General features: G+C 42.9%; 2 protein-coding genes across 5 annotated transcripts; one reads left to right on the forward strand and one right to left on the reverse strand.

Annotated features, from left to right (window-relative positions):
- Positions 1–4,620: 4,620 nt before the first annotated feature.
- On the reverse strand, positions 4,621–13,389 carry SPATA2 (spermatogenesis associated 2). Of its 4 annotated transcripts, none has more exons than XM_062589367.1 (3): positions 13,312–13,389; positions 10,224–10,649; positions 4,621–7,585 (listed from the first exon to the last, which is right to left on the reverse strand). In XM_062589367.1, exons 2-3 carry the CDS (start codon positions 10,539–10,541, stop codon positions 6,332–6,334), a joined length of 1,572 nt encoding a protein of 523 aa, XP_062445351.1. In that variant the 5' UTR covers positions 10,542–10,649; positions 13,312–13,389; the 3' UTR covers positions 4,621–6,331. The 4 variants fall into 4 exon arrangements, with proteins under 4 accessions (XP_062445351.1, XP_062445353.1, XP_062445352.1 ...); XM_062589369.1 differs by lacking the exon at positions 13,312–13,389 and adding an exon at positions 13,130–13,163; XM_062589368.1 differs by lacking the exon at positions 13,312–13,389 and adding an exon at positions 12,555–12,677.
- A 1,555-nt stretch (positions 13,390–14,944) lies between these two features.
- On the forward strand, positions 14,945–21,949 carry RNF114 (ring finger protein 114). The gene is made up of 6 exons (XM_062589107.1): positions 14,945–15,090; positions 15,449–15,599; positions 17,187–17,293; positions 18,027–18,141; positions 19,598–19,705; positions 19,924–21,949. The coding sequence occupies exons 1-6, from the start codon at positions 14,945–14,947 to the stop codon at positions 19,987–19,989; spliced, it is 693 nt and encodes a 230-aa protein (XP_062445091.1). The 3' UTR covers positions 19,990–21,949.
- The last annotated feature ends 3,955 nt before the right edge of the window (positions 21,950–25,904 follow it).

Genomic DNA, 25,904 nt, shown 5'->3' on the forward strand with positions numbered 1-25,904 from the left:
ATCTAATAGGTTTCCTCTGTAGCCTTCAAGAGACCACACAGATTCTTATTATCAGTAGGTTTCTGCAAGCTGCTATGGCCCAGCGCCGGGACCACACGCATGCCCCATCGCTCCCGGTGGTGCTGGGGAACCACAGCGCAGGCCACACAGGAGCAGAGGAGGCCTCAACTCCGCACAGAGCCGCCTTGTGTGAAGCTTCAACACCAATATACTAGTTAGAATAATTGCACTTAGATGCGTAAAAAGCCTGCTTCTTCCTAGACCTGCTGGTTGGTAGCATCTGTTTTGATTAACAGTTAATTTATTAGGGTTTGGGGTTTACACATGCCACCGGCGAAGATCCGTAACTGGGTCACTACAGAAGCTCAGTCATGCCTAACTGGAAAGTAAACAGCAAAGCAGACTTCATACATGCGCAGCAAGTGAGAGACATGCAGAGACCTCTGCTTCAGCGAAGGCAGTTCACCAGCGCTGGCTCTGCTTTAGAAACAAATTGCTGGTTTGTGAAAATTTCAGGTAAGGCAGTAAATTACATACAGACAATGTTACAAACAGATCTATCTTACTCCAGGAGAAGCTGTATTTTTCTTTCACTAAGGAGTTGCTGAGGAGTTGTGGGTTGGTTTTTCTTTTTCTTTTTTTAAAGCAGGTTGAGGATGAAAAAAAAATCTCAGAACAGTATGACTATCATGAGAATGATTTCTAAAGCAGGAAGCATGACAGCCCCACACCCACAAGAGCAGAAGCAGCTGCCACACTCAAGTTGTCAGCCATGCACTGATTACAGGTCTGATCCTGCATTAACGGGAGCTTTGACACTGTTGTCAATGAGTGAGTGCAGAATTAACTACAAGGCCAGAACAAGGGAGGATAAACAAATAGTATTACCCAGGTCAGAAAGTATTTCACATCCTCATCTCAAAGTAGGAACTGCAGTGATAGAGCCTTACCTGAACAAAAGTGTCATGACCACCACCACTTAATATTCAGGAGCTGGAGCTCTAGGAAAGGATCTCACCAACAGGCAATATTAGCAATCAAAACAACCTCTGACCTTGTCTGAAGTTACCTACAAAATGACTTCAGTACCTCCCAGTTTCTGAATGCTGGAAGAGAAATTTCTTCTTGATGTTAACAGGAGGGAAAAAAAAGAAAAAAAAAAAAAAAAAAAAGGTTGTTTCATTTTTAACTGGAATATTTCCACCTGCCCACCTCTTTTCTGCTCAAAGCTTTTCCAAATTCAGTGGCAGTCTGTGCCTGACTTTAGGCACAGGCAACACAGGAAGCTGCTTAGTGTCAGCAAGAACGCCATAGCCTCTTCGCCCCTGCTGCCGCAGCGAGAGGCTCAGGACTGGGGCAGCCAGTCGTAGTGGTGGACCAGCAGCAGTCATTGCCTCTAACACTGCTGTTCCTCAGGACAGAGGAACTGCAAACCCAGCTCTCCGGGCAAGCTGCAGCAGCATGGCCTACACACCAGTCCTGGGGGAAGCATTTCTCCTGCATTTGAGAAAGCTTGGAGCAACTGTCTTATAAAAGGGCAGAAACCAACTGGCAGCACCCCACTCTTCTCCAAGTAAGTCTCTGCCCTACCTGCAAGGGCTCCCCAGGAGCTGAGTGCCGTTCCTTTCGCAGAGAGGTCAGGGCAGGAAGGCAGCTATTCCCAATAAAGCAACAATTCACAGCAATGCCAGAGTTCCCATGGCCTGTCTCACACTGTGAAAGCAGCATGGTAATGTTGGAGGTGAAAAAATAAAGAAAAAATAATATATATAGGAATTATTTCACTTTGAGCATTGCTGTGTGCCCTGAATTCTTTGTTACAGGCCAATCACTCCCATGACTCAAGGTGGACAGCCTGGGATTACAAGGGCTTTGGCACAGTGTCTGGCTGTAGGTAGCTGCCCAGCAGCGCACTGTCCTATCTCTACTGCTGCACACAGGCTGTGTTGGTGTAGTGCTCCAGATTCCCATCTGAATCAAGGGCCCGTTACACAGTATAAAATATGCCAAACCATTTTCGATGCAGAGAGCTTTCACTGCCGTAAGGAACAGCCTTGCTTTCCACACATTAGCACATTGAAATCTGTACAGCAAGTCTGTCGAACAAAGCAGCTGCTCCCCAGCTCTCCTACACCTCTCCTCCGATGGAGGAACTTCAATTATGCAGCATGTCCACAGGATTTTAAAGAGCTGCTGCTGTATCATACATTTTTGACCTTTTGCCTTCCTCAAGGCACTATGTAAGATCTGATGCACTAATTTGTTCATTTTTATACAGTGGCAATGCAAAAGGTTGCCCTCAGAGTTGGTTATTCACAGCCAGAATGTAGGAGTACAAAACCAGAAAGCTACTTTAATTACTGCTTCCTTCTCCTACATTTTCAAGTTGGCAAGATAAGTTGTATAAAATATTTTCTAGCAGGATGCAATCAACTGTAGAAAAAAATATATATACAAAGTAACTGCAACATTCAATCTTACTTAATTCCATGCAAGAGCTCAGAAGCATGACCACATCCCATCATTTCCAGAAGGAAGCACGGAACATCTTTCACAAACAACAGCCAGGAACATTTGTAGCCCAACTCACTTGCTGCTTAGATACGATAGTAATGGCCATGCTAGAAAGCCTAATTAACTCCCACTGACTTCACAGAAGTTACTGAATTAGAGCCAAAATAGGCCCATCATCATGTTACCTTAATTTGTAGTCACCTCCCGCTTTTGTGTCTCAGTCACTCTGGTAACATTGCAATCATCACAGCGCTCAGATTAGCTCTTCTGTCTAAACAAACACTGGAAAGGTGAATCTCTCCCCCTAAAAAGATACTGCAGCATAATTAGCAACATGTACTAAATGCTTATAAATCCAGAGTCATCCTCCATGAAAAATAAGCTTAAGAAGCATCATTGCAAACTGTCAAGCCTAAACTACTTGACAGTGTATAGGTTTTTAGACTTACGTTCAAAGCAAAAGACAAAGCAGACATGCAAATAGAACTGTAATCGGAAACGTCAGACAGTAAGTCTGTATTTTATATGCACAAGATATATACTAGCACAAGAAGCACAGATTCCCTGCAAGAATATTTTACAGTTTATTTCTTGAGTCTGATCTTTACAGACATCCCCAGTACTTTCAATAACCTCAACAGACTGGAAAAATAGAGGAACTGTGGAAATGGAATATTAGGGGCATAACATTCACCTGACAGTTTCTGCTAACATGCTCTAAAACAAGCACACACACACACACACACATTCACACAAAACACACCACTAGTTTGGAACTTGGCAAATTATCCTGCTCCAAACCTAGTAGGATAAAAAAGGAGCCAAAAAGCTTAACTCAAGTGCCAAAAAAACACATCACTAATATTATATAACTTCTGCAAGATACAGCTTACATCCGGAAGCTAGTTAGAAAAGCTGCTTATGACATGAAGACTCAAGGCTGGAAATCAATTTAGGTTAGCGTCACATTACACACGAAGCCTGTCTCTGCCCTGCTGCACAGACTGCTGACATGTTGGCTTACATGCTCTTATGGAACAAACTGAGTCATGCTGCTAAGACTTGGGAAAAGGAAAAAAAAAGAAAAAAAAGAAAGAAAGAAAAAAACCTTTTTTAAGAAGCTCTGCATTCTTCAGGCAATACAGCCAGTTTCATAAAGTTGAGGTTCATGACACAAACACAGTTGCCCATTTCTCCCCCAAGATTACCTCTGCGCACCAATTCATTTACGCATGCAAAACAGCTGTGAAACAGACAGCTACATGCACTCAACTTTAAGAAAAGAGTTAAGCCTTTTCTTAAAGGCCTCTTTATTTTTGAATTCCTTCAAAACATAAGTTAATTTTAACAAATCAGATGCAAAACACCTGCATTTTATATTAGCATATATTTTACTGTATCAATCACAGCAACCTCATACAGTAAGATACACAAAAATAGAGCATGGTATCACTTCAATTCAACACAGTTTTGTACTACAGTATTCCAAGACATATATACACAGGACTTTTCTTTTTCAAAGCAAGTATAGTCCCTGCTGTGTTCACTATATAAATTACGTGGCATCACAGTTTTAATTATTTACTGTAGTGTGAGTAGCCATATGGAAATTGAACTAGTGAACTAGAAGATACACTGTAGAGCAGCCAAACAGGCATAACACTTCAGAAGATGAACAGAAACAAAATAACCACCAAAATGAAAACCACCCTTAGACTGTATTTTAATAGTAAAATTTTTTTAAATTCTTCATTATATACATAATGTATCTACATTTGTGTTATATTTATATATATATTTATATATTTATAAAAAAACATACAAGATTTTGAAAATCTTAAAATCATTCACCTAAGCAATATTTACCCCAACCTTCCGGGTCAGCAAGGTAATACTTGCCTGGAACATTATGTTCAGTTGCAGTCACTTGATTCAGAGTTTTCCCTGATTGCTAAACATATGCCATTCACTTTGTTTCTTAGTGCAAACTGTACAGTAACTTATTGTTCTCAGCCATTTCATCTATTTCCATACTACTTCTGACACCCATTTATGGCTAAAATATTTTAGCTATTTTACAACATTAGCCTATATAGTATCCCCCTTCTACCTACCCCTCCTCCCCCCCACCCACCCAGAAAATTTAAGGAAAAAAAAATCATGCACGTTTCTGTCACACAGGGACCAATGGAGATTCGAGTTTAGAAGCCTAGACTCTAACAGCGCTTTAAAAAAAATACTAGTTTTAGTGCAAAGGGGACTACATAGTTTTACACTTCAGCTAGATTTCTTTACATGTATTTTTTTAAACACATTTAATTCTGCACATCCGATTAGGTTGTCTGATATTTTGTTCTAACTAGCTAGTCTGAATAAAGAAGTTAGCAGGAGTCTTGTGGGCTTCCTGTTAATAGAAAACTAAAGCCTGTCCACCATCAGCTTTGGGGGGGGGGGAGGGAGGAGGTCACACTGTACAAAGATTAGCATAGGGCAGTCCTGGTTCTCAGGTAGGGTTCCCTTTGTGCTACACTAATACAGATAAATATTATTACCTAATTCACATCCATAACTGATGGATTTACTTTAACAGGAGTCACAAATGAGCCCTGATTTTTAACCAGGCTGGTGCTTTACTTGCTGGACTACACTACAGACTTTGCAGTGAATTTAGAAGCAAGCATAACATTTCTACTTACAATTCCCATAACCATAAAGAAAAGTGTGCACTGAGAACCAAAATCCTGCAGTTCTTAGACAAGATTCCAATTTAGTGGTAGCCTTATCAGTGTGTGTGTGTGTGGGGGGGGGGTTGGATTAAAAAAAAAAAATGAGCCAATAACATCAGTCTGCCACAGTGATATAATAAGCTATGAAATACAGTACACAAAAACAAAAGATCACCTGAACAAATAACCCAGAGAGACTTCATAGTTACAATGATTTTACCACTTTTAAGAACTCAACATATTAAATATTTATTAAAAATAAACTGTTTCCAAATTACCTATTTACAGTACAAAGAACAGCATTTAATACATGTGCAACAGAAAGTAAATAAAATCAGTACTCATCTGGAAAGACAACACTCCACACATAATTTAAGTGACATGAAAACAGGTTCACCTTTTTAAAATACCATACAGTAAAAACCAGTAGGATGACATTGGCAACACTAGAAAATAAAGCACATACTGTTCAGATCCAGATTATATAAGCTTGAGAAAAACTGGATGATAAGGGGAGAAGGAAGAAACACAAAGATGAAAAGAAGAGATGCTGTGGTGTTTGCATTTTGGCGATCAAGAAATGCAGACACACCTCAAAACGAGTCCTTGTTGGCAGAACAAGCCATTCACGTATTTCTTGCACATTTTAAAAGTCATACTTTATCAAAAACCGGCAGTAGTTTCATAATCCACAGAAAATGAGATTTTTTTTTAGTCTTTATTTTAAAACCTTACATGATTTTATTTGGGCAAGGAGATGACTACAATGTAATAGAAAGGTGCGATGTCACTTTTCTAAAATGCAACAGCTGCCAAGTTTTAAAGAAAAATGTGCTCTTCTCCCCGATCTAAATTGAAAAGTAATGATCAGCTAGAAGTTATCTAAATTATAGCAGCATGAACTCTGATGTATCTGCAGCATCTGTGAAGCCACAAAAATCAAGAACTGGCACCTGATCACTGAATCATGTTTCCAAATATCTGAGCACATCATTTTCCCAAGAGGTCAGTTCTTATCAGTGGAGTCAGAACACTAGTTATTGTAGCCCTTTCCCCTCCCCTTGCCTTCCTCTCCAAAACGCTCTTCAGGCCTACCTATAAACTACATGGGACAGCTGGGATGATTTATAGTTTAACTGATTGTTAGGCATGAATCTGTGAAGCTCACTTTTTCTACAGCAGGGATCGTAATAGTAAGCATTGAGGCAAGTGTCACATGAGACTTTTGAACAAAACGTGCAAGTATTTGCAGCTCCAGATCGGTTACAAAAGCCACAGCGCGAGGTGCCTGCAGGTTTGGATTTGGAACTGAATTGCGAAGCTCTCTCTTGACTCTGAGTCTGTGATGTGTACTGAGATTTCTCTCTTAAAGCAGATGCAGGAGATAAGCCATCATTTGGAAGTGGTTTGATTGAATAGGTGCTCTGTTTCACTGCTGGATATTCTTGCCTGCAGTTAAAGAGATTGTCACACTTTTGGCAAACAGAAGTGCCACAAGGTACGCCACAGTTTTGGCACTTGAGGGAAGCTGTCTCTTTGGCTAGATGCGTGCGTTTGTGGTAAACAGGGTTGGCATCACTTTTTAACACCCATACATCAGGCTTAATAGCTTCTTGTCTTTTAAAATTTAACATACTTCTAGAATCAGGATCAGTATATAAATCTAAGTCTTCTTGAGCAGAAAAATAGGAGCTATATGGGACATTTGTTCTTAACATGCCATTGTGATGAGATGAAGTTGGCAAAAATTCATCTGAACACCCATGTGGGGAGCTAGACATTGTCAGAAGAGAGGGTGATGGACGGATAATTTCATCTTTAATGTCATCTTCTGCATCAACTAAAATTGGTTCTTTTCTGAGACTCAATGAGCTCATCAAAGGTGGTTTCTTATTTTCCCAGTAATTATCATAAGTGTCCACTGACTTAGAAGGCTTGCTCACTTTTGGCTTGAAATAATCTTTAGAGGCCCTTTCACTTGCTGATTTCTGGAGTACCATTCGTGCCATGGAAGTATTTAAGTTTTCTTTACACTCTGCACGTCGTTTCATGGCTTCTGAGCAACCTCGAACATCTTCGCTGCTATTTTTTCGTTCATTTATGACATCAACCTCTGAATAACCTTTATCCTTCACTTGTAAGTGGATTTCAAGAAGCTGCTCACACTCCACTTTGGCCAAAAAGAGTTCAAATGAAACCATTTTCACTTGAATGGCATCAACCTGCTCTTTGAGTTTATACATTGCTCCCAGTTCTTGCACATAACCCATGTAGTTCAGAATCTGCCTTACATCATCTTCAGTTAGAGTAGATTTTACATAATAAACAAAGGGTCCTGTGTAGGTCTGAGGAAGGGGGAAAAAATAGAGGAAAACCAGGTTACCAATTCATTGATGGACTAGATGTTCAGAAAATTCAGTGATGGATACTATATAATCAAACAGAAACAATGATAGTGAATACATGCAACTTCTGTGGCAAGATGAATTCCATTTCTGCATCCCTCCTGTTCAACAGATGGAAATTATGCACGAGGCAAATTCAAAGTAGAAGAGTTTTCATTCAAATCAAAATTCTGATCACCATAATGGCCTCCCTGTTGTTTTAAATCAGTAAGCTATACATTGACATTAACTTTTATATGACCCAGATATGATTTTGTTTACACACAAGTTTACCATAAAAAGGTAAAACAGTAGAGATTTCACATAGGGGACAGGTGGAGATAAACAGAACTTGGAATTATTGCATTATTCGCTTACCAAAGTCCTTTTCAATTCAGCTTTAAATATACTGAGGTGAAGAATATTAGTAAAAATGCCAGCAAATGATTTGAGAAACTTGAGACACAAGGTTTTGAAGGCTGCAGTGTTTATACTGCTTACATTAAAAATATGTGGTTTTTTTATTATCACAATTCCTACTAAAAGAGATTTAGGCCCATTTAAAATTCAGATTCAAGGAGCAATTCTAGGGAAACACAATTCTGCAACCTTAGTGTTAACTTGTGGACTAAATCGAGAGCTCTAACAAGAGTTCACTAGCCCATATGTACTGCAGGTAATATTGCTGACATGCATCAGATAAGAACTGTTGTAAATATTAAATTATGAAAGAAAGAAGTTCTCTAAGAAGAACAGAACTAATCCTCTAGAATGCAAGTTAGCTTTACATTTTATACACAATTATAGAAATGTTCTGGATTGATTTTAACTGGAGCCTACTAAGTTATATATCCATTCACTCCATAAGCTGAATTTCCCAGTGTCAGAAATTCAGAGTTAGTATACTTGCTGGTCACTCCTTTGAAATATCAGTGCTGTTTGACTGGAGCATTTGGATTTATGTTTTAGACCATAGAACAGTCCTCAAAACATTTTATTTTCAGTTTTTGGACCTCTTAGAACTTTCCTTCAAGTTCTTTGTATAAGCAAGCATCCAGTTCGGAATAATTCAGATGAGATTTTTAAAATAGTAACACAAGCGACTAAGACTAAAGTTTCAAGTTCAGATGCACACACTAAACCTCAACCAAAGCTTAAATCCCTTACTTGGAAAAGCAAAATGTCAGTTTCACTGTGGAGCTGGGATAACATTTCAGGATATCTAGGCAGACTTAGCCACCTTCAGCACCATGTGCAATAAAAACTTTTACCTCTTTAGTGTACTATCACTATGCAGTTTTGAATGGCTGTTTTTTTAATCTTAAACTAGGTCAAGAATTTACAGGGAAAAAAAAAACATACACACAGATACATCAATTTGCATAAGTTGATTCTCTGAGCATCTGGTATACCTGAGCTATGGTCTCACCACAGTTCAGATTGGTTGTGATTGCAAGCAGGAATAGTTTGGCCGTCATATCCTTGTTTAAAACAACTGTTAGATCCACAGTGCAGAACCAAAGTCAACATTAGCAGCACATCAAGAGATAGCCTACATGGACCAGTCAGCATTCCAAAAGCCTGAACTTAAGCATAACGGTGAAGCAGATCTATGCCGAAGTCTTGAGGAATGGAAATTTTCCCTTAAGGGAAACAGAGAACTCTCAATTGTTCCATTAATGTTCAAATTCTCTGCTAAACTGTGAAACAGCATCTTTTAAGAAAGGAAAGGAAAAAAGAAAAGAAAAAATATCCATCACCGGTGCAAGCAACCCACAAAGCACTTTAATGCTTATGCCAGAAATGTTTTTAATCCAACATCAGGTTTTAAAACAGCTCTTTTAAGTCACCTGTAGCATTTATTACTGAAATGCTGCAGCAGCTTTGAACAAGCACACAAGGACAGGCAAAAGATAAAACAGAAAATCGACAGCAGAAAACACACTAGCTGAGCTGACTTCCAGCAACCAAAGCAAGCAATATACAAGTTCCTACTTTTCACTCTGAGATCCTGGCATAGGTAAATAATTTAAAAGTACATTAAAATCAAAGCTTCAGGAGTTGAGAACTCAAAAGCAAGTAAAAGATATTCTTGAAGCTATTATTTCAGAGATGTTTGCTCATCGTCGTTATATAACTTGTGGGAACCTCAGCAATGCATCTAGTTGAAAGCATGGATTGATTGTCAGTACTTGTGCTAAATTAATAGCAGATGCAGTATAAAGAACAAACTTTGAGTGAGTTTACATGCAACCTAATCATTCACCCTAATAAAAGCATCTCCAAGTAGAAAATAAGGCATAGTAACAGGATAGTCTGAACAAAACCATTAGATAAGTTCTTTCCCTATTTTATGAATGCAGACAGGACTCTGACTTCCACTGTCTGGATCCTCTCACCAATATAAAATCCACATGTTTTCCACCTAACGTTTCCTATGGCTTCTGTTTACCAGCTGTATACAACTGGCAAATGTAAATACATACATTATGCTGTCTTAAAAGATAGGAAAAAATCTTTAAAGGAAATGCATGAAACTTTTTTTTTTTTTTTTAAAAAAAATCATGTTCTTGCTACTGCCACATATAAAATGTCTTACCTTAATATTTTTGAACTCCTTTTTCCAGGGGTAAAGAAAGAGATTAATTCCAACTGTCTCAAGTATGCTGAATGCATTATGGAGAGACTGTAAACTTGAGGATTTCAGAGATCTCAGGGAGTTTTCAGCCATCTCATAAAATTTTATCAACCGGAATCTATAAAAGGGATCAATTTTGGGAAGGCAAAGTAAGGCTGACGCTGCCACTCGCAAATATTCATCATTAATAGGACGCTGCTTGCTGTCAGAGGCATTCAGTTTGCATTCATGGAACTGTACATACTTCCTAAATAAATCGTCTTTATATTTTGTATCCATCGAAATTAGATTTTGTCTCTCACTTCGGCAGCTACCTTGACTCTTTCATGGTTATTCTGCAGTACGTTGATTATCTGGCATTAAGAATCTTCGGTAATGGCAACTCTTCTGGAATAAAAATTGAAAAAAGACAAGTCATCAGTTGCATAAATCCCAGCTGTCAATAGCAACTTTTGGCTTCACAGGGTTCTATAAAATGGTTCACAACGCAGAGGCTCCCAGAACAGATTCTTTAGGGTTCTGAAAAAGCACAAGTCTACGGAAGTCTGCTGTCCTCCTTTTCACTGCCACTCTCTACTCCTTTTCCCAGTTATCTGTCTAAAATGGCACAAGAAAGCTAAATCAGGCAAGGCACTAAGAGTTAGGCACTAGAAAATTAGTAGAGATTCAAGTCTAGATTGAAGATTCCTTGGCTAAGCGAACAAAAGCAAAGGTAACTCATGACACAAGACTGAAAGAAAAAGAAGGATTTTTAGGGTGTCTTCTCTTTTACTGTACCCTTTTGATTCAAACATGAACTCAACATCATTGTACAAACCTGACTATAACCAGTCAAAGTTTTGTTTGCCCCACAAAAAGATATAAAGGTACAAAATCCCACAAAGAAGTTTATTTTTGTTCAGATTGAGAAAGCATGTACTTCTCTTCTTGCCAGTGGTACAGGACAGGCCCATAGAACTGAGTAGATCAACTCAGTCTGTTCTAGGCTTTTGACTGCCACTAATTCTAGCCAGTGGCACACCCAGGCCGTCAGTGTGCTGGGAGCACACTGCAGGCATTCCCTGGAAAGCACACAGTGCACGTGCACCTGAACACTGCAAAGTACAGCCAAAGTTTCAGCCAAATGCAGGCAGTTGCAAGTAAGATTGTAATCTTTTCAAAAGAAAGCTACATCTATCATTTTCAACTGCTTTGCTAGAATAGAGCAAAAACATTTCTGTTTTTGTGTCATTTACATTTTTGTTTGCAGGGCTGGTAGTTTTTATGTATTACTGACTACGCATTTTCATCTCACTGAGTTCTTGTCCCCTACACAGGAAAAGCTGGTAAGAATACAAGCTTTCTAACACTACCAAAGCCAAGGTAACTAACAGGTCAACAGACTCCATATAGATTACTTGAGGAATTGTTATCAGAATGCAGATCACAGGGATTTTTTATTATTACTATTTTTGTTTAAATGAAAGCACAATCATACTCCTGACAGAATTCCCAACTCTGACACACCCCAAAATATTTTTATATATATATATACACACACACATATATATACATATATATATATATATATATATATAGTTTTAGAAGTCAGTCTGAGAGAGCATTTTAGAAAGACTCCCCACTCAATATTAATTTCAGCAGCTATAATATTATTGACTATTTTAACAGAAGCCTATGGGGACATTAAAAATCACTCTTAAGTGCAAGATGAACTGAATGAAAGGAATCATAACAATACGCATGGCAAGAAAAAACAAAGCAGAAACAACAACAAAATCAACAGCCTAGCAACTAATATTGCTTGATGAAAGGATGTACTTAATGACAGCATTGTGTGGGAAAAGTTAACTAGTAGTCTAATTTCTGCTCAAAGACATACTGCTCTTGGTCTTTCCACAAACAGAAGTGCATTGATGTCAAGAGAGGAGCTGTGAATCAGAGGAAATATGGAGTTCTAAATTAACATCTTAACATAAGGGGCAGAAGTGAAAATGTAATTCACTCTTTGCCACAAAGAGGTCACTTCTCTCTCTCTTAGGTTCCCTCCACACACACTTAATTTGTATAAGATGAAGCCCACAGGCAAAACCAACAAAATTTCTGTTACTTAGCAAGAACAGCTGTAAGTAGGCTCTACAAGAGAGCTTCAGAGAGAGATCTTAATTTGACACATGAATAACACCACCCTCAGGATAAGGAACGATCCTGTGTTGGTGAGGAGCTGGAATAAGGAACAGTTCTTCTATCTCTAACGCCGACAGCTACTTCACAAAACAGCTCGGTTACACGTACAAGACAACGCGCGTCGGAAAGTCCCCGAAGGAAAAGAAAGTCCTTCACCGAGGCCTTACGAACTGTGACATTCAAAGCCGTTGCCAGCTCCGATTATGACTCGCCGCTTGTGTACACATGCCAGCGCTCACGCAGCTGAGAAATACCACACGGCAAACGCAGACACGCGGCGAGGCTCCGCGGGGCCGCCCCCCGCGCGGGGCCCCCGCTCCCTCGCGGGGCCCCAAGGGCTCGCTACAGCCCCGACGCGCAAACGGGCGCCGGGCCGCGCAGCGCTCAGAAGCCCCGGGCTCCGGGGCGGGCAGAGCGCCGCCGCCGCGCTGCACGCTCCCCGCGAGGCCTCGCCGCCCCCGAGCCGGTGCCCGCCGGCCGGGCAGATCGCCGCCGAGGGGAACCCGCCCAGCGGGCCCGCGGGACCGCCCGCGCCGAGGCCGGCCCCGCCGCGGGGCCCCGCGCACCGCACTAGCTGCCGCGGCCGCGGGGCAGCCCCACCGCGGCGCCGAGCCGAGCCGAGCCGAGCCGAGCCGCCGCCCGGCCTCAGGGCCCCGCCCGCCGCCGCCCCGGCCCGCACTCACCGCCGCCCCGGCCCGCCGGCAGGAAGCGCCCCGCGACCCGGATGCAGACTCCAGCCCCGCCCCTCCCGCCCCGGCCCCTCACGCGCACCCCGCGCCCGGCCGGAAGCGCGCCCGGCCGCCCCCCCCTCCCCCCGCGGGCTGCCGCCGTCCCCGCGGGCACCCCGTGCTCCCGTCCCGCTCACCCCCCCTCGCGGCTGGTCCGGGCCCGGCGCCGTCCCTCGGGGCTGCCGGCGGCCGTGGGGAGGGGGCCGGGGACGGCGGCACCCCGGAAGTGGATGGCGGGGGAGGGGGCGGGAAGCGGCGCCTCCCTTGCGGCGGGCGGGCGGCCGGGGGGGGGGGAGGGGGCTGCCGCGGCGTGACGTCAGCGAGGCAGCGCGGGCGGCGGGGGGGCTGCGGGGGGGGAGGGGCACAGCCCGGCGCGCTGGGGGGCGCTGGGCTCCCGACGTGTGGGACCCCCCGGGCCCCCCGCGCTGGGGGGACGGCCGGGCCCTGCCCCCCACTGTGCCCCCCCCGGGCCCCCCGCGCTGGGGGGACGGCCGGGCCCTGCCCCCCACTGTGCCCCCCCCGGGACCCCGCGCTGGGGGGACGGCCGGGCCCTGCCCCCCACTGTGCCCCCCCCGGGACCCCGCGCTGGGGGGACGGTCGGGCCCCGCCCCCGGTTTCTCCGTGCGGGGGGGACGGCCGGGCCCTGCCCCCCCAGCTGAGAGGGGCTCGGGGGGGCCGCTCCAGGGGCAGGGAGCAGCCGGGGCGGTGGGGGGATCGCAGCCGGGTGTTGCGGAGCGCGGAGCACGGCAGGCCGGGGGGCGGGGGGCAGCCGCGCCGTGCAGCCCCCCCCGCCGGTACGCGCGTTGCTGGGATCCTCGGGCGGCCGCCGGGGCGCCGGCGGTCCTGTCGGAGAGCCCGGAGGTGCCGGTGCGCCGGGCCGCGCTGCAGCCGGCGGCGCCCAGTGCCGGCGGCCCGGTCCGCACGGGCCCTCGGGCCTCGCGCCGCGGGGCTGCGGCTGGGGCCGAGGCCGAGGCCGGAGCCGCTCCCGCGCCGAACGCGGGCTGAAGGAAGCGGGAGGCGAAGGCGGCGCTCGGACGGGGTCAGTCCGGCCCCTGGAGCCTCTGCCGGGAGATGGCGGCTGGCAGGGCAGGAGGAACGGAGCCGAAGCAGGAGACGGAGCGTCCGTTTGACGCGGACGCGGCGCGTGTCCGCCACAACCGCGATGACATCGGTTGCTAAATCTTTATTCTTTTATAACCAGTTTCTGCATTGCCCTGGATTGAAAACCGCAGAAGAGCGGCGTCACCCTCCGCTGAGGGTCAGCGCCCCCGAGCCGGTACGCGGAGCAGAACACGGCATCGCGCTCTTGCGCTGGGGGACGCTGGAAACCGCAGCGGCCTTCAGCCTGGGGGCCGAAGCGAGCCAGAGACGCGTCTGCCGCGCTTCGCGCTGCCTGGCTTCAGCTATCTTAAAAGCGCCGCTCCCTTCCGCACACGCCCGCGCGCGCCCGCCCCCGGCTGCAGGGTGCCCACCGGCGGCGCTGGCTCTGCGGCCGGCTCCGCAGCGCCCGGCCCGGCCCGCCCCGGCTCGCCCCGCCCCGGCTCGCCCCGGCCCGAGCCCCCGCCGCCGCCCCAGGCCCCGCCCCCGCCGCCCCAGGCTCCGCCCCAGGCCCCGCCCCCTGCATCCCCAGGGGCGGGGTCTTCTGGCCACACCCGCCCCGGCGGCGGGGGCCGTGCTGCGGCTGCGCGCGGGCCGCTTCGCGGTTGGCTGGCGGCTCGGGGCGGGGCGCGCGCGGCGGCGAGGCCCGAGGGGGCGGCGCGGCCCCGCAAGATGGCGGTGGCCGGTGGCGGCGGCGGCGCTTCGCGCTCCCCGGAGCGGGCGGCGGCGGCGCGGCGGCACGACCCGCTGTCGCGCTTCACGTGCCCCGTGTGCCTGGAGGTGTACGAGAGCCCGGTGCGCGTGCCCTGCGGACATGTGTGAGCGGCCGCCGGCGGCGCGGGGCGGCGCGGGCGGCGGCCTGACGCGGCGCCGGGGCCTTGGCGGCGCCTCCGGGCCCGCGGGCTCCTTCCCCCGGTGGGGGCCGCGGCCGTGCTCGGTGGGCGGAGGGGCGCCGTGTCGGGGAAGCCGGGTGAAGCGGCCTTGTCCGGGGGCGGCTGCGGGAGCTGCGCACCTTGGCCGCGTTGTGGGGCGGCCTAGGCCGGCCGTGACAGGCCGGCAGCAGGAAAACACGTGCGGTTGGTTTTCCCGTCGCTGGGCTCGGGCAGGGCTGTGCACGCCGTACCCGAGTTGTGAGGAGCGCCCTTCTCACTGCCTGCCGGTTTCCTCCCGCGCTAGGTTTTGCACTCCGTGCCTGCAGGAGTGCCTGAAGCCGAAAAAGCCTGTTTGCGGCGTCTGCCGCAGTACCCTGTCTCCTGGTAGCAGAGCTCTGGATCTGGAGAAGCAAATTGAAATGACGGAAACCACTTGCAATGGCTGCAATAAAAAGGTAGGAAAACATTTGAAAACCAAGTGAGAAGTGTGCTGGTTCAATTATACTGCTTAGAGGAAAGTAAAGTATTTGCTCTTCAGCAACAGGTCAAATGCTTGTTTTGATAAATATTACAGGCTTTTTTTTTTTTTTTTTTTGTAGGTAATAGCCAAATGTTGACATTCGTTCCACAGTTTTTATTGACACTTCCCTAGGAGATAATTCTGAGTGTGAGATACTCTCTTGATTTAAAATTAATAAAATGCTGCTACAGACAGCATGTCTCTGTGGGTGTAACACTGCAAGCAAATAGTGAATGTGGTTTTAAACACTGCCAGCCTAGGCTTTTAAACAGAAGAACTTTGCTTCATCAGAAATAGCTATGAGACAAAGGTGTCCTGTATAACAAGTATTCCATGCATTTTACTATTTGGTAAAATCCCTTCGTATCGTTATTTCCTCTTTGTGAATTTAGGCTTCTCAGCATTATCTGAATATATGGGAAAATATCTTGACAGATGGAAAAACAGCAAGAAAAGGTTAATTGGATGCATATTACAGCAAAACTGCAGCTTCATAGTTCATACGGGCCTGTATCTAATCCTCAGATTAATTGATTCAGTATGGAGCTAGAATCTTTAATTTAAAACTCATTAAAGAACATCACCATGTAAATGGAACTTTTACAGCTGTCACTTTATTAGAAACAAAATTCTTCATCTCCTGCTCCTGCTCTACCTTTTTTTTTTTTTATGGTTTCTCGTAACCAAGGCGAGGCTATCTGTTCAGTTAGTTTCGCTTTTGGTTCATGAATAGTATCATTTTCCTATTGCAGATAATAGAAAATTGCAGTGCCTTGGAATGTAGATTTCCTTACAGAAAATATGAATTTTCATTAATGGGATAATGTTTGAAACAGAGTTGTCAGACTTACAGTTGGTTTCTAATGGAGGCTGATGTGTTAGCTATATCTTTATCTCACATCTACTGCTAATCAGTGTCTAAACCTTGGTTATTACCTGATTTTGTATCTCTTATTCCTCTTAAAATGTCATTCTTTCTAGCTTGGAGAAGGATATTAAGATTCAGATTATAGTATAAAGCATGTTTGAAATTGATCATTAGCAAGTCTTAAAGCATAGAATGGATTTTTTTCAAGGAAAAAGCCTTCAGACACTTGCAAGTAAAAATTGTGAAAGTGGGTTCATTTCCATTCCTTTGTTGTATATTCTGTGTGTCTAACAATGTTTTGCAGTACACATCTTGATATAGATTGATTACTAAAATCTAAAGTGTTATCCATATTTGCTTGTCTCCTCAGCAACCAGGTAAACTAGCTTTATATGAAACCTTTTGTATAAAAAGCTTATAAAACTGAGCTGTCTTGAACAGCATGGTGTTTTAGCATAGGCAACAAAGTTACAGATTAGCTGATCCCTAATCTTGACAGTTTTCTGTCTCATCAGCCTAAGTGTTTTTCTCTGTTTCAGCAATTTATATAAAAAGCTATTTCTTTTACATATCACTTATTTCCTCTGCTTAAAAGCCTGAAAATGACTGTAAGTAGTGTAAAATAACTTTGCTGTTTAATTGTTGCCTGCACAGATGTATCTCTCAAAGATGCGTAGCCACGCAGCTTCTTGTTCAAAGTACCAGAATTATATAATGGAAGGTGTAAAAGCTGTAACTAAAGAACCACTTCACAACACCAGGTAACCAGCTCTTCTCTGGACATACTGTTTTCTGATATCACAAACCAGGCTGTAAACATGTAATCATTATGAAACCTCTAAATTGATGCTTCTTCTGAGAACAGTCCTTTTGTCTTTTTTTTTTTTTTTTTTTTTTTTAGGTTAACTGTATTACAGTATATCATGCAAACTGTCGAATATTGGAGTAATAGTAGAGTTTACCTCTTCACTCAGTTTGGGTGTTAATTCTTTTAATCCTCTCATATTGTTAAACTAAGCCTTAATCCTCCAACAGAATGTGCACAGGCACGCTATTCTACTGTCTGGTGTTATCTGTGCATGATTTAGTTCAAAATCAGGATACTTAATAAAAACAGGGGAGGGTGTTAAATAATAGTTCTGGCTTTCTGTCTTTTGATCTTAGTAACTTAAAATGAAGGGAAGTTGGAATTGATTTCAGTGATCTGTATTGTAGCATATTGGGTGTTTAATTGTGCCCTGTTTCTTTTAGTTTCTTTAAAGCAAACTGATAAATGACATAACATTTGTAAGAGGACTAGTTTTGTATAAATATCAATGATATTAAGAGTTTTTTAACGTTTCAGGAATTTAGGAATTAAAATAGTTGATTCTTAAAATTGCATTATTGCTTGCCTTAATTACATAGAAGTAATTTTTATTCTAAGTAGCTGATCCAATAAGTAGTTATTGTTCCTAAAATGTTAAATAGTCTCTTTTTTCTTCCCTCACCTAGGAACTTTCCAAATCGCTTTACCTTTCCTTGCCCATACTGCAGTGAGAAAAACTTTGATCAAGAAGGACTAGTTGAACACTGCAAAACTCTGCATAGCATGGATGCAAAACAAGTGGTAATAATAAGTCTTGATTCAAGAATTGCAATGAAGTCTAGTCTTAAATCTCTTTGAAATAATGAGTTAGAGACTTACTGCTTGAGGTTAAGTATTTATAATTGCTTCTGTTAAAGTCAAGTGTGGGTTTGCTATTCACACGTTTAAGATGTACTTAATTTTGATTTTTGGAGACATTCTCCAGAGGTAACTAGTGTCTAATCCTCCTGCATGTAGTTCACATTATCCTTTTATATTTGAAAAATGGCAGGTATTTGAAGGGAGTTGTGCACAATAATAAACATCTGAGAATATCTTTTAAGTTGTGTTAATGTTATGTTTAAGATCTCTCTATGCGATTCTCAGCAAGAAGATACCATTATAAACTCATATGAAAAATACTTGGAAAAAATTGTATCTCCCTCTATTAATCTTCATCTGCTATGCTCCCCCATATACAAGAGGAATTACAGAACTTGTAACTCATTTTGAATCTTTCAATTTTCTTGAAAGTGCTTTTTTTAAATTCAAAATTATTAATTTAGAAAAAAAATCTTTCACTTTGAGAGAAGTAGTTGTGCAAAAGGGTTCAAAAAAACTTTTCTATTATTGAGAAATGAAGGATGAAATTTTTCAAAGCGAACAGGTGTACTTGGTAATTCTAATTTTCAATATGTAGGGAAAAGACTTGCTAAACCATTCCAGTTCAGAGGTCTAAAAATCAAGTGAAAATGATTCAGTTACCTGATTTTTTTTAATTAAAAGTCCTAGTAAAGTAATCTAAAATCACTTTGCATTTACAGTAGTGATTGTCACGGATCTGACTTTAATCTTCCATATTACAAAATCACAGAATGAGTAAGGTTGGAAGGGACCTCTGCAGATCATCTAGTCCAACCTCCCTGCTCAAGCAGGGTCACCTAGAACATGGTAGACAGGGTTGCATCCAGGCGGGCCTTGAAGATCTCCAGAGGAGGCTCTACAACCTGTCTGGGCAACCTGGTCCAGTGCTCCGTCACTCTTACAGTGAAGAAATTCCCCCTCACGCTCAGGCGGAACTTCCTGTGGTTCAGTTTTTGTGCATTGCCTCTTGTCACGTGGGACGGCTGAACAGAGTTTAGCCCCATCCCCTTGACACTCTCGCTCAGGTACTTATATTTGATAAGATCCCCCTTCAGTCTGCTCTTCCTCAGGCTGAAGAGGCCCAGCTCTCGCAGCCGTTCCTCATAGGGCAGATGCTCCAGCCCTGTGATCATGTTTGTAGCCCTGCGCTGGAGACTCTCCAGTAGCTCCCTGTCTCTCCTGTACTAGGGAGCCCAGAACTGGACACAGGACTTGAGATGAGGCCTCCCCAGGGCTGAACAGAGCTGCAGGATCTACGTCTGTTCATCTATTGTCTCTGTCCTGTCCTTTCCAGTGTAAACATATAAGCACTTAACTGTTCGCACTTAATTAGCTTTCTTGTTTTTTCTTGAAGGTCTGCCCGATTTGTGCCTCAATGCCATGGGGAGATCCGAATTACAGGAGTGCTAACTTCATGGAGCACCTTCAAAGGCGACATCGCTTTTCGTATGATACTTTTGTGGTATGTGTGTCATTATCTTTGGAATACAGGTTGACTCTTAAATATCCTGCTATTGTGCAATCTGATCCATGCAGATATCTTCTTAGTTTATCCGTTGTTTTAGAGAAACTGGATTATTAGCAAATCAGAGGATGAGGCAGCTATTTTCTGAATTTACTTGGTGTTATATTAATTAATATGGCTGTTGCAGTAAGAGTTTCTATACCCTTTGTTTATAGGATTATGATGCTGATGAAGATGATATGATGGCACAGGTTTTGATCCGTTCTTTGCGTGATAAATGAACCAACTAGAAGATTAACTGTAAAACCAAGCTTCCATAAGGGGGGAAATGCCCAGCTTCCTTGCATTTCTCCCTTTACATCCCAAGATGAACTCAGGCATCCAGAAATATGGAAGACTCTTTAATATCCATCTCTCGGTTTCAAATCCTGGTTTGGTCTTTCTGTATCATTTGGTCTCTTGTTAGCATGTTGTATGCTGTTTAACCATGTCAGCCTAATTTTCTTACAAGCTTCACACAAAGCTTAGTGATAGGTCGACATGAAAGAGACATCTGTTTTTTTTTCTATGCTTCTTTTTCTGCAGTTGTGTTCATTTGACTCTCTTTAAAAGCAAAAACATTCCAGAAGGAATGGCCTGAGCTAGTAGGTAAATAACTCTCCCCAGTCTCATTCACATTTCTTAAATGATAGTGTCAGGTATATTCACAGCTCTGTGTTCATTCAGTAAGAGCTCTAGGTGTTAACTGTAATTGTCAGATCAGTTCCCATTTAAAGTGGCCTATGATAACTGTGACTTCATAATATTTACCAGTGTTTGAATTCTTATAGTCAGCCTCTCAACTATATGGAAAACATATCTTCAGTATAAGTCTTCGAACTACAAACTTACTTAGCAAATCTGTGCAACTGTATACGAGACTAGTTCAAAATACTTAAGTTCTGTGTCTATTATTTTCTTCCACACTCTGATAAAAATAGCTTCTAACCTAAAAAATAGACTTTTATTAGTCTTAGTTTAAAAAAAAGATGCATTTGAAGTAATATATCAAATACTAATTCTTTGCTGGCTTTATGATTAATTTAATGACTTTTGCATTAGTTTTCTAGCATTTTAATTTTAAACTGTATGTTGACAGAGGAATTTAGAAGTTTTTTTAAAAAATACTTCTGCTTCCTATTAAAACTAAATACATGAATGAAAATTTCAGTTTTTCCATCCCTCAGGGCAAGCTAGTTTAAAAAAAAATAAAAGAAAATACTTATAATCCATAGTGCTTGCACAGTACTAACTTTCTGCCTTTCAGATTTTAGCAAGTATTTTTGAATTCCTGAACTTCATTTGGATGTCCCTGAATTAATTGAAGCTGTACTCTAGATTGTTTTCCATATAATGTATGTATAATATACAGGTATAGCTTTCAAACAAAAATTAAATAGAAACCAGAAAGCAGGATGACTGTTCCAATACATGGTAAATGGATACATTCCATTACACACTTTTGTTATAGAGCTTCCTTCCTTTTCTTAGTTTAGCACTTTGTTAATTAAATGATCAAGATGCTGAGATCTAGCCAGCTGAGGCACCTAATGAGAATGTGTAAATCAGCATAGTATTGAGATGGCCAGTCCAATTTACCGTGGCATGCTTAATTAGAGTAGTGAACGTGCACAAACTTGCTACTAATCAATTTGGCCAACAAACTTAACTTTGCACTCTGCAGATGGTAGCATAGCCTTATCCTAAAACAGTTAAGTAATGTAATATAATCCAGCTCAAACCTCTTGATTAAATTTTGTGTCCAGCCAGACCTCTAATGTATTTTATTTGAATTTGTTTTTAGTACGTTTTCACAGACTTGGTACGGACTAGTGTAGACTCATGCTTAAGTATACGTTTGTGACTGGAAGCTCAGTCCTAGGGGGGGAAAAAAAGAAATTTCATAGTACTGTGGAGAAAGTACTGTATTTTGGATTCGGTTATTTTTAATGCTTGATCTGCAAAGAGATTACAATGTGTTAGTGGCTGGGTGGGGACTTCTACGTTCTGGCTAGAAGCAAGTTTTGTGATGCTGATTGACCTGAATCTAGATTTCTGCTACTATTCTAAGTGCACTTCCATGAAATTCTGATAAAATATTTCAGGAGCAGTTAGAAGCTTTCAAGCAATTACTTTGTCATGTTTGACTTTTGAGGACAAGTTATAAATAAAATTCATATAATTTATAAAATGCTATCTTCACATGAACTTCTGTCATTTCTTTCTCGTGGCCCGTACATTTCATTACAACACCACCATAAAATCAGTTCTTCCTGGCTGTATAATGCCGTATGGAGCACATTAGAAACTGAGTAATGTGGAGACTAGAACTTTCTCTGGTATGTATTTTGTCCTGATTTATTGTTAACTGAAACTTCAGTCTTTCAAATAAGTGGACCAGGCAGATTATGAAAAACAGTTCAGACCAAACAGCACAGTTCTAACCAAGCTAGTATTATACATAAGTCAGAGAAATAAACCCACAGATTTTCTTGGGTAATTTAAGAAGGTTTTATTGTCCTGTAGTTTTTTAATCAATCTTTATAACCCTCAGCTTTAACTTTCCATCAGTTTTGTAGAGTAGTTATATCTATATATAATCCTCAGTCTGAGTAGGTGAAAATTAGAGTGGCTTATAGCAGCGATTGTTCAGAAATCTAGTTGTTCGTGCTGAATGATCATGCCCTAACTGTTGGTCCTCATGCATTTGTTGACTTTGGAAGTCAAATCTCAGTTGCATTGATTTATTATCTGGGAATCATTTCATATGTTGTATGGACAAAATATTGGGAGCAAGTAATGAGTTGGCAGGAAAATGCATAAAAAATCTACTTTAATTTTGATTAAATTAGTGTATGAATAAGAAGTAATGTCTTGGCACCTGCTAGGCTGATAACAGATGAATTTACAGCATGAATGAGCATCTATACAACCATTTAGAGATAAACTGAGCAGTAGATTTTTATTTATAATTCCAGCTACTGAAGAGCTTTGTGTGTCTGTGCTGACTTCATCAAATTAACAAATATAAACCTGTTTACACAGATGGTCAGATGTCTTAACTGATACTTGCTGGTTGATTTTTTTTTAACATATTTGATCTGTGTATAACCTTGGTTCATCTAGTTTATGTACAAAAATTCTGGACTAAAAAAGGCTTACTACACAACAAGTTAGTTTGGGCTTCTCAATCCAGTATAGTGTTACTCACAGGAGTGAAGTACTTTGCCAGAGCTGCTTTCACCTCGTTGTCAGCAGCTGATCTTGTAGGCATAGAAAATCTCAAATGCCCATTGTTGGTGATAATTTAATCGGGCTGTCTTGCAACTGTGAAATTCCCAGTGTCTAGCACCGGGAGACAGCATTAGGAGGACAATTAGCGCTGAGGCAGAGGGACAGAAGGGGAAGAGACAAGAAGGCAGTTGAGCTTCTATTTTTTGGAATGAATCTGGCTCCAGTCAAAGACTGACCTTAATAGGTCTGATAAATTGATGTCAGCATTCATTGCCTAACACAATTGGCATCACTGTATCTGGAATTACAGCAGTAAATCCCCCTGATCTCCTTATGCTGAGGGATGCGATCTTTTAAAGGACCTTGTCTGTAATAAAGCATTGGCAGTATATTCTGGCTTCTAAGGTCACCTGATTAACAAAGTCACAAGAAGCTTGTTTGGGTGAGGCCTTTGGCCGGATATACTGGATGGTCACTGGTGAGACCAGCATAGGAAGGTCTGACTTCTTGTGGTCAGGATTTGTACTAATGTTCACAGAATCTTTTAGCATCAGTTTATTAGCCACACTCCCAGCAAAACTTAAAGTCTTCAGATGCTTTCAGCCATTGTTTTCAAAGCACTTTCGGTGCTTGCTTGCAGCAAAAGATTTAAGAGGAAATGGATTGCAAAAGAGCAACCATATACATCAATGTCCCTTTTCAGAGGGAGAAGTTATGTCCTCTGACTCTAATAATATCACTAATGTTTGCTACCACTCTTACATCAGTAATACCAAGAATATATGGAAAAGCAAATGAGGGTTATGTTTGCAGTCCTTGCCCATGCTTTAAATATAATAAAAATGACAATGGGACGTTTGTCTGAGGGTTGGGGGGGGGATTTGTTTTTGAGCTCAGAGCTTCCATCACTTCCATTGATCTGACCTCAATTTTTCAAAAGCAACTATTTTTTTTTTTAATGAGTCAACCTCATTATTTTCCAGGTGATGCATATGGGGGAAGTTGAAACCACTATGAAAACATTTTCTTCCCCACTCTCTCCCCAAAGCTTCAGAAGATACTAACAGCTAAGTGAAAATACATATTGTGAAAATACAGTGGAAAGTGAAAATACGTATTGCTGCTACAGGACTTGGTCTTTTTGTCTAGTCCTTCTCACATCTGTTTTGTTCTTATCTAGTGTTCAGATACTGGTCTTTAAAGAAAATTGCACTGGAGCTTCTGGGAGGTGTTTTAGTATTCCTGATGCAATGTAGTTCTCTTCCATAATCAAGGTGTAAGGAGAATAAAAATGAGACTGTTGTGAAGCAGTATGACAGCAGCAGTATGACAGATGCCTGCGGTTAAAAACACAGGACACTACCTTGTACCCTAATTTTTAGGATGGTGTCAATTTTTATCTTTAAAGCTGGAAAAGGCTCATACTCTTTGCTGTTAGGTAGTTTAACATGGGTAGTTTAGGAATGGTCATGTCTGGAGACTTAGCCGTATGCATTTAACTAATTTCACGTTTAGTGAATTGTTGTTAAACTCCTTTGGTTGCGTTCTTGTCTAAAGCGGGGTGGTGCCAAAGCAGCTATAATGGTCGTTAGACGGTAGAGGGAGTTCTTGCTTTTAGAAAGTATGCTGTGACTGGTTACAGCCAATACGAACTGGGGATCTTTCACATCCTGTCCTGTGTGCTTTTCCACTGTAATTTGTCATCAGTTACGTGTGCGGAGCGGGAGGCTGTAGTATAATTCATAGACCTAGTCCAGTACTACTGTAACAGGGAAGTATCAGTGCATAACTCGCTGTCGATTCATGCATCTTAATTAAAAAGAGACCACTAGTGGATGTAGATTGCCTTGCTAGGGTATTCATTTCCTTTTTTTGTAACTAAAAGTTCCATTTGCACTTTTGTGTTCTGTCACTGTAGGAGCTTTGCTCTCTAGCAGGAATCTTGAAATGTTTTATATAGCTGTGGGACCCAAGTAGGTAAAAATAAGAAACTTGCAATAGATTTTTCTGCTCTGGGGGTGGTTAATGTATGCTTTTGAGCTCTTTAAGCCAATCCATGTGGGTTTCAAACTGGAGCTATGCCACAATCTGGTAGCAGGGCTGCTCTGACCACCCCTGAAGCTCGGCTGCCTCCACAGCCCTGTACTGCAGCGAATGGGTGGGATGTCTGAGAAACCACTGCCACTTCCAGCCCATGAATCATTTCAGAGCTTCCCCTCCCCTCTGTTTCCCTGCTCTCTGTCCTGTAGCTTTCTGGCTCAGAGGCACGAACAGGTCGCTCTCCTCCCTTGAGCTAGATTTTTCCTTTAGCAAATGCAATTTTTTTCCATGCGCACTAGCTGTGGTTGGAACTGATCTTATTAACATTTCAGAAAGAACAGAAGAGGTGTCTTCGCCTCTTTAAAGAAAACCACTTAGTTTGGTACCTTGTGCAACTGCCCCCAATGCATAACCACATCCGCAGCAGGTGTAATGAGCACATGGAGGGCATCTGCAAGCAGCCAAGAGAGCGACCTGGAGCAGCAAGTTGGTGCTGCTTGGTGCACTGTGGGATGAGGCGCTGCGGGACTCCTGCACACCTGTGGGAAGCAGAGCGGATCTGGCCTGCACCCCACCAACGCCTTCAGATGCAAGTTTCCCCTGAAGTCAGCTGACTTCAAGGAAGGTGATCCAGGGAGGTTATGCAGATAAGCATGCTGTGCCTGACAACTACAGATTCCTCCTATGAGGAAAATTCCCAACTGAAACCTGAGAGCAACTCTGCAGCCCAGGAGGAACAGGAACAGCTCTAGAGAATGTGTTTGCAGAGGAAGAGTTTGCAAACACATCTCTTTGCACAATTGTGTGTTACTGGCAATAACAGCAGCTTTCTGAGCTGTTCCCACCCGGAGGAAAGACTTTATTGTCAGTTGAAATCCCTGAA

Source organism: Rhea pennata, chromosome 16 (genome assembly GCF_028389875.1).
Source record: "Rhea pennata isolate bPtePen1 chromosome 16, bPtePen1.pri, whole genome shotgun sequence".
In the NCBI taxonomy this organism is placed as follows: domain Eukaryota; kingdom Metazoa; phylum Chordata; class Aves; order Rheiformes; family Rheidae; genus Rhea; species Rhea pennata.

Excerpts from the sequence above, each read along its gene's own strand:
- SPATA2 (XM_062589367.1), bottom strand. The coding sequence starts at position 10,541 with ATGGATACAAAATATAAAGACGATTTATTTAGGAAGTATGTACAGTTC. Across the intron at positions 7,586-10,223 it reads AGGAGTTCAAAAATATTAAG|ACCTACACAGGACCCTTTGT; the intron begins GTAAGACATTTT and ends CCCCTTCCTCAG.
- RNF114 (XM_062589107.1), top strand. The coding sequence starts at position 14,945 with ATGGCGGTGGCCGGTGGCGGCGGCGGCGCTTCGCGCTCCCCGGAGCGG. Across the intron at positions 15,600-17,186 it reads GCAATGGCTGCAATAAAAAG|ATGTATCTCTCAAAGATGCG; the intron begins GTAGGAAAACAT and ends TTGCCTGCACAG. Across the intron at positions 18,142-19,597 it reads GCATGGATGCAAAACAAGTG|GTCTGCCCGATTTGTGCCTC; the intron begins GTAATAATAAGT and ends TTTTTCTTGAAG.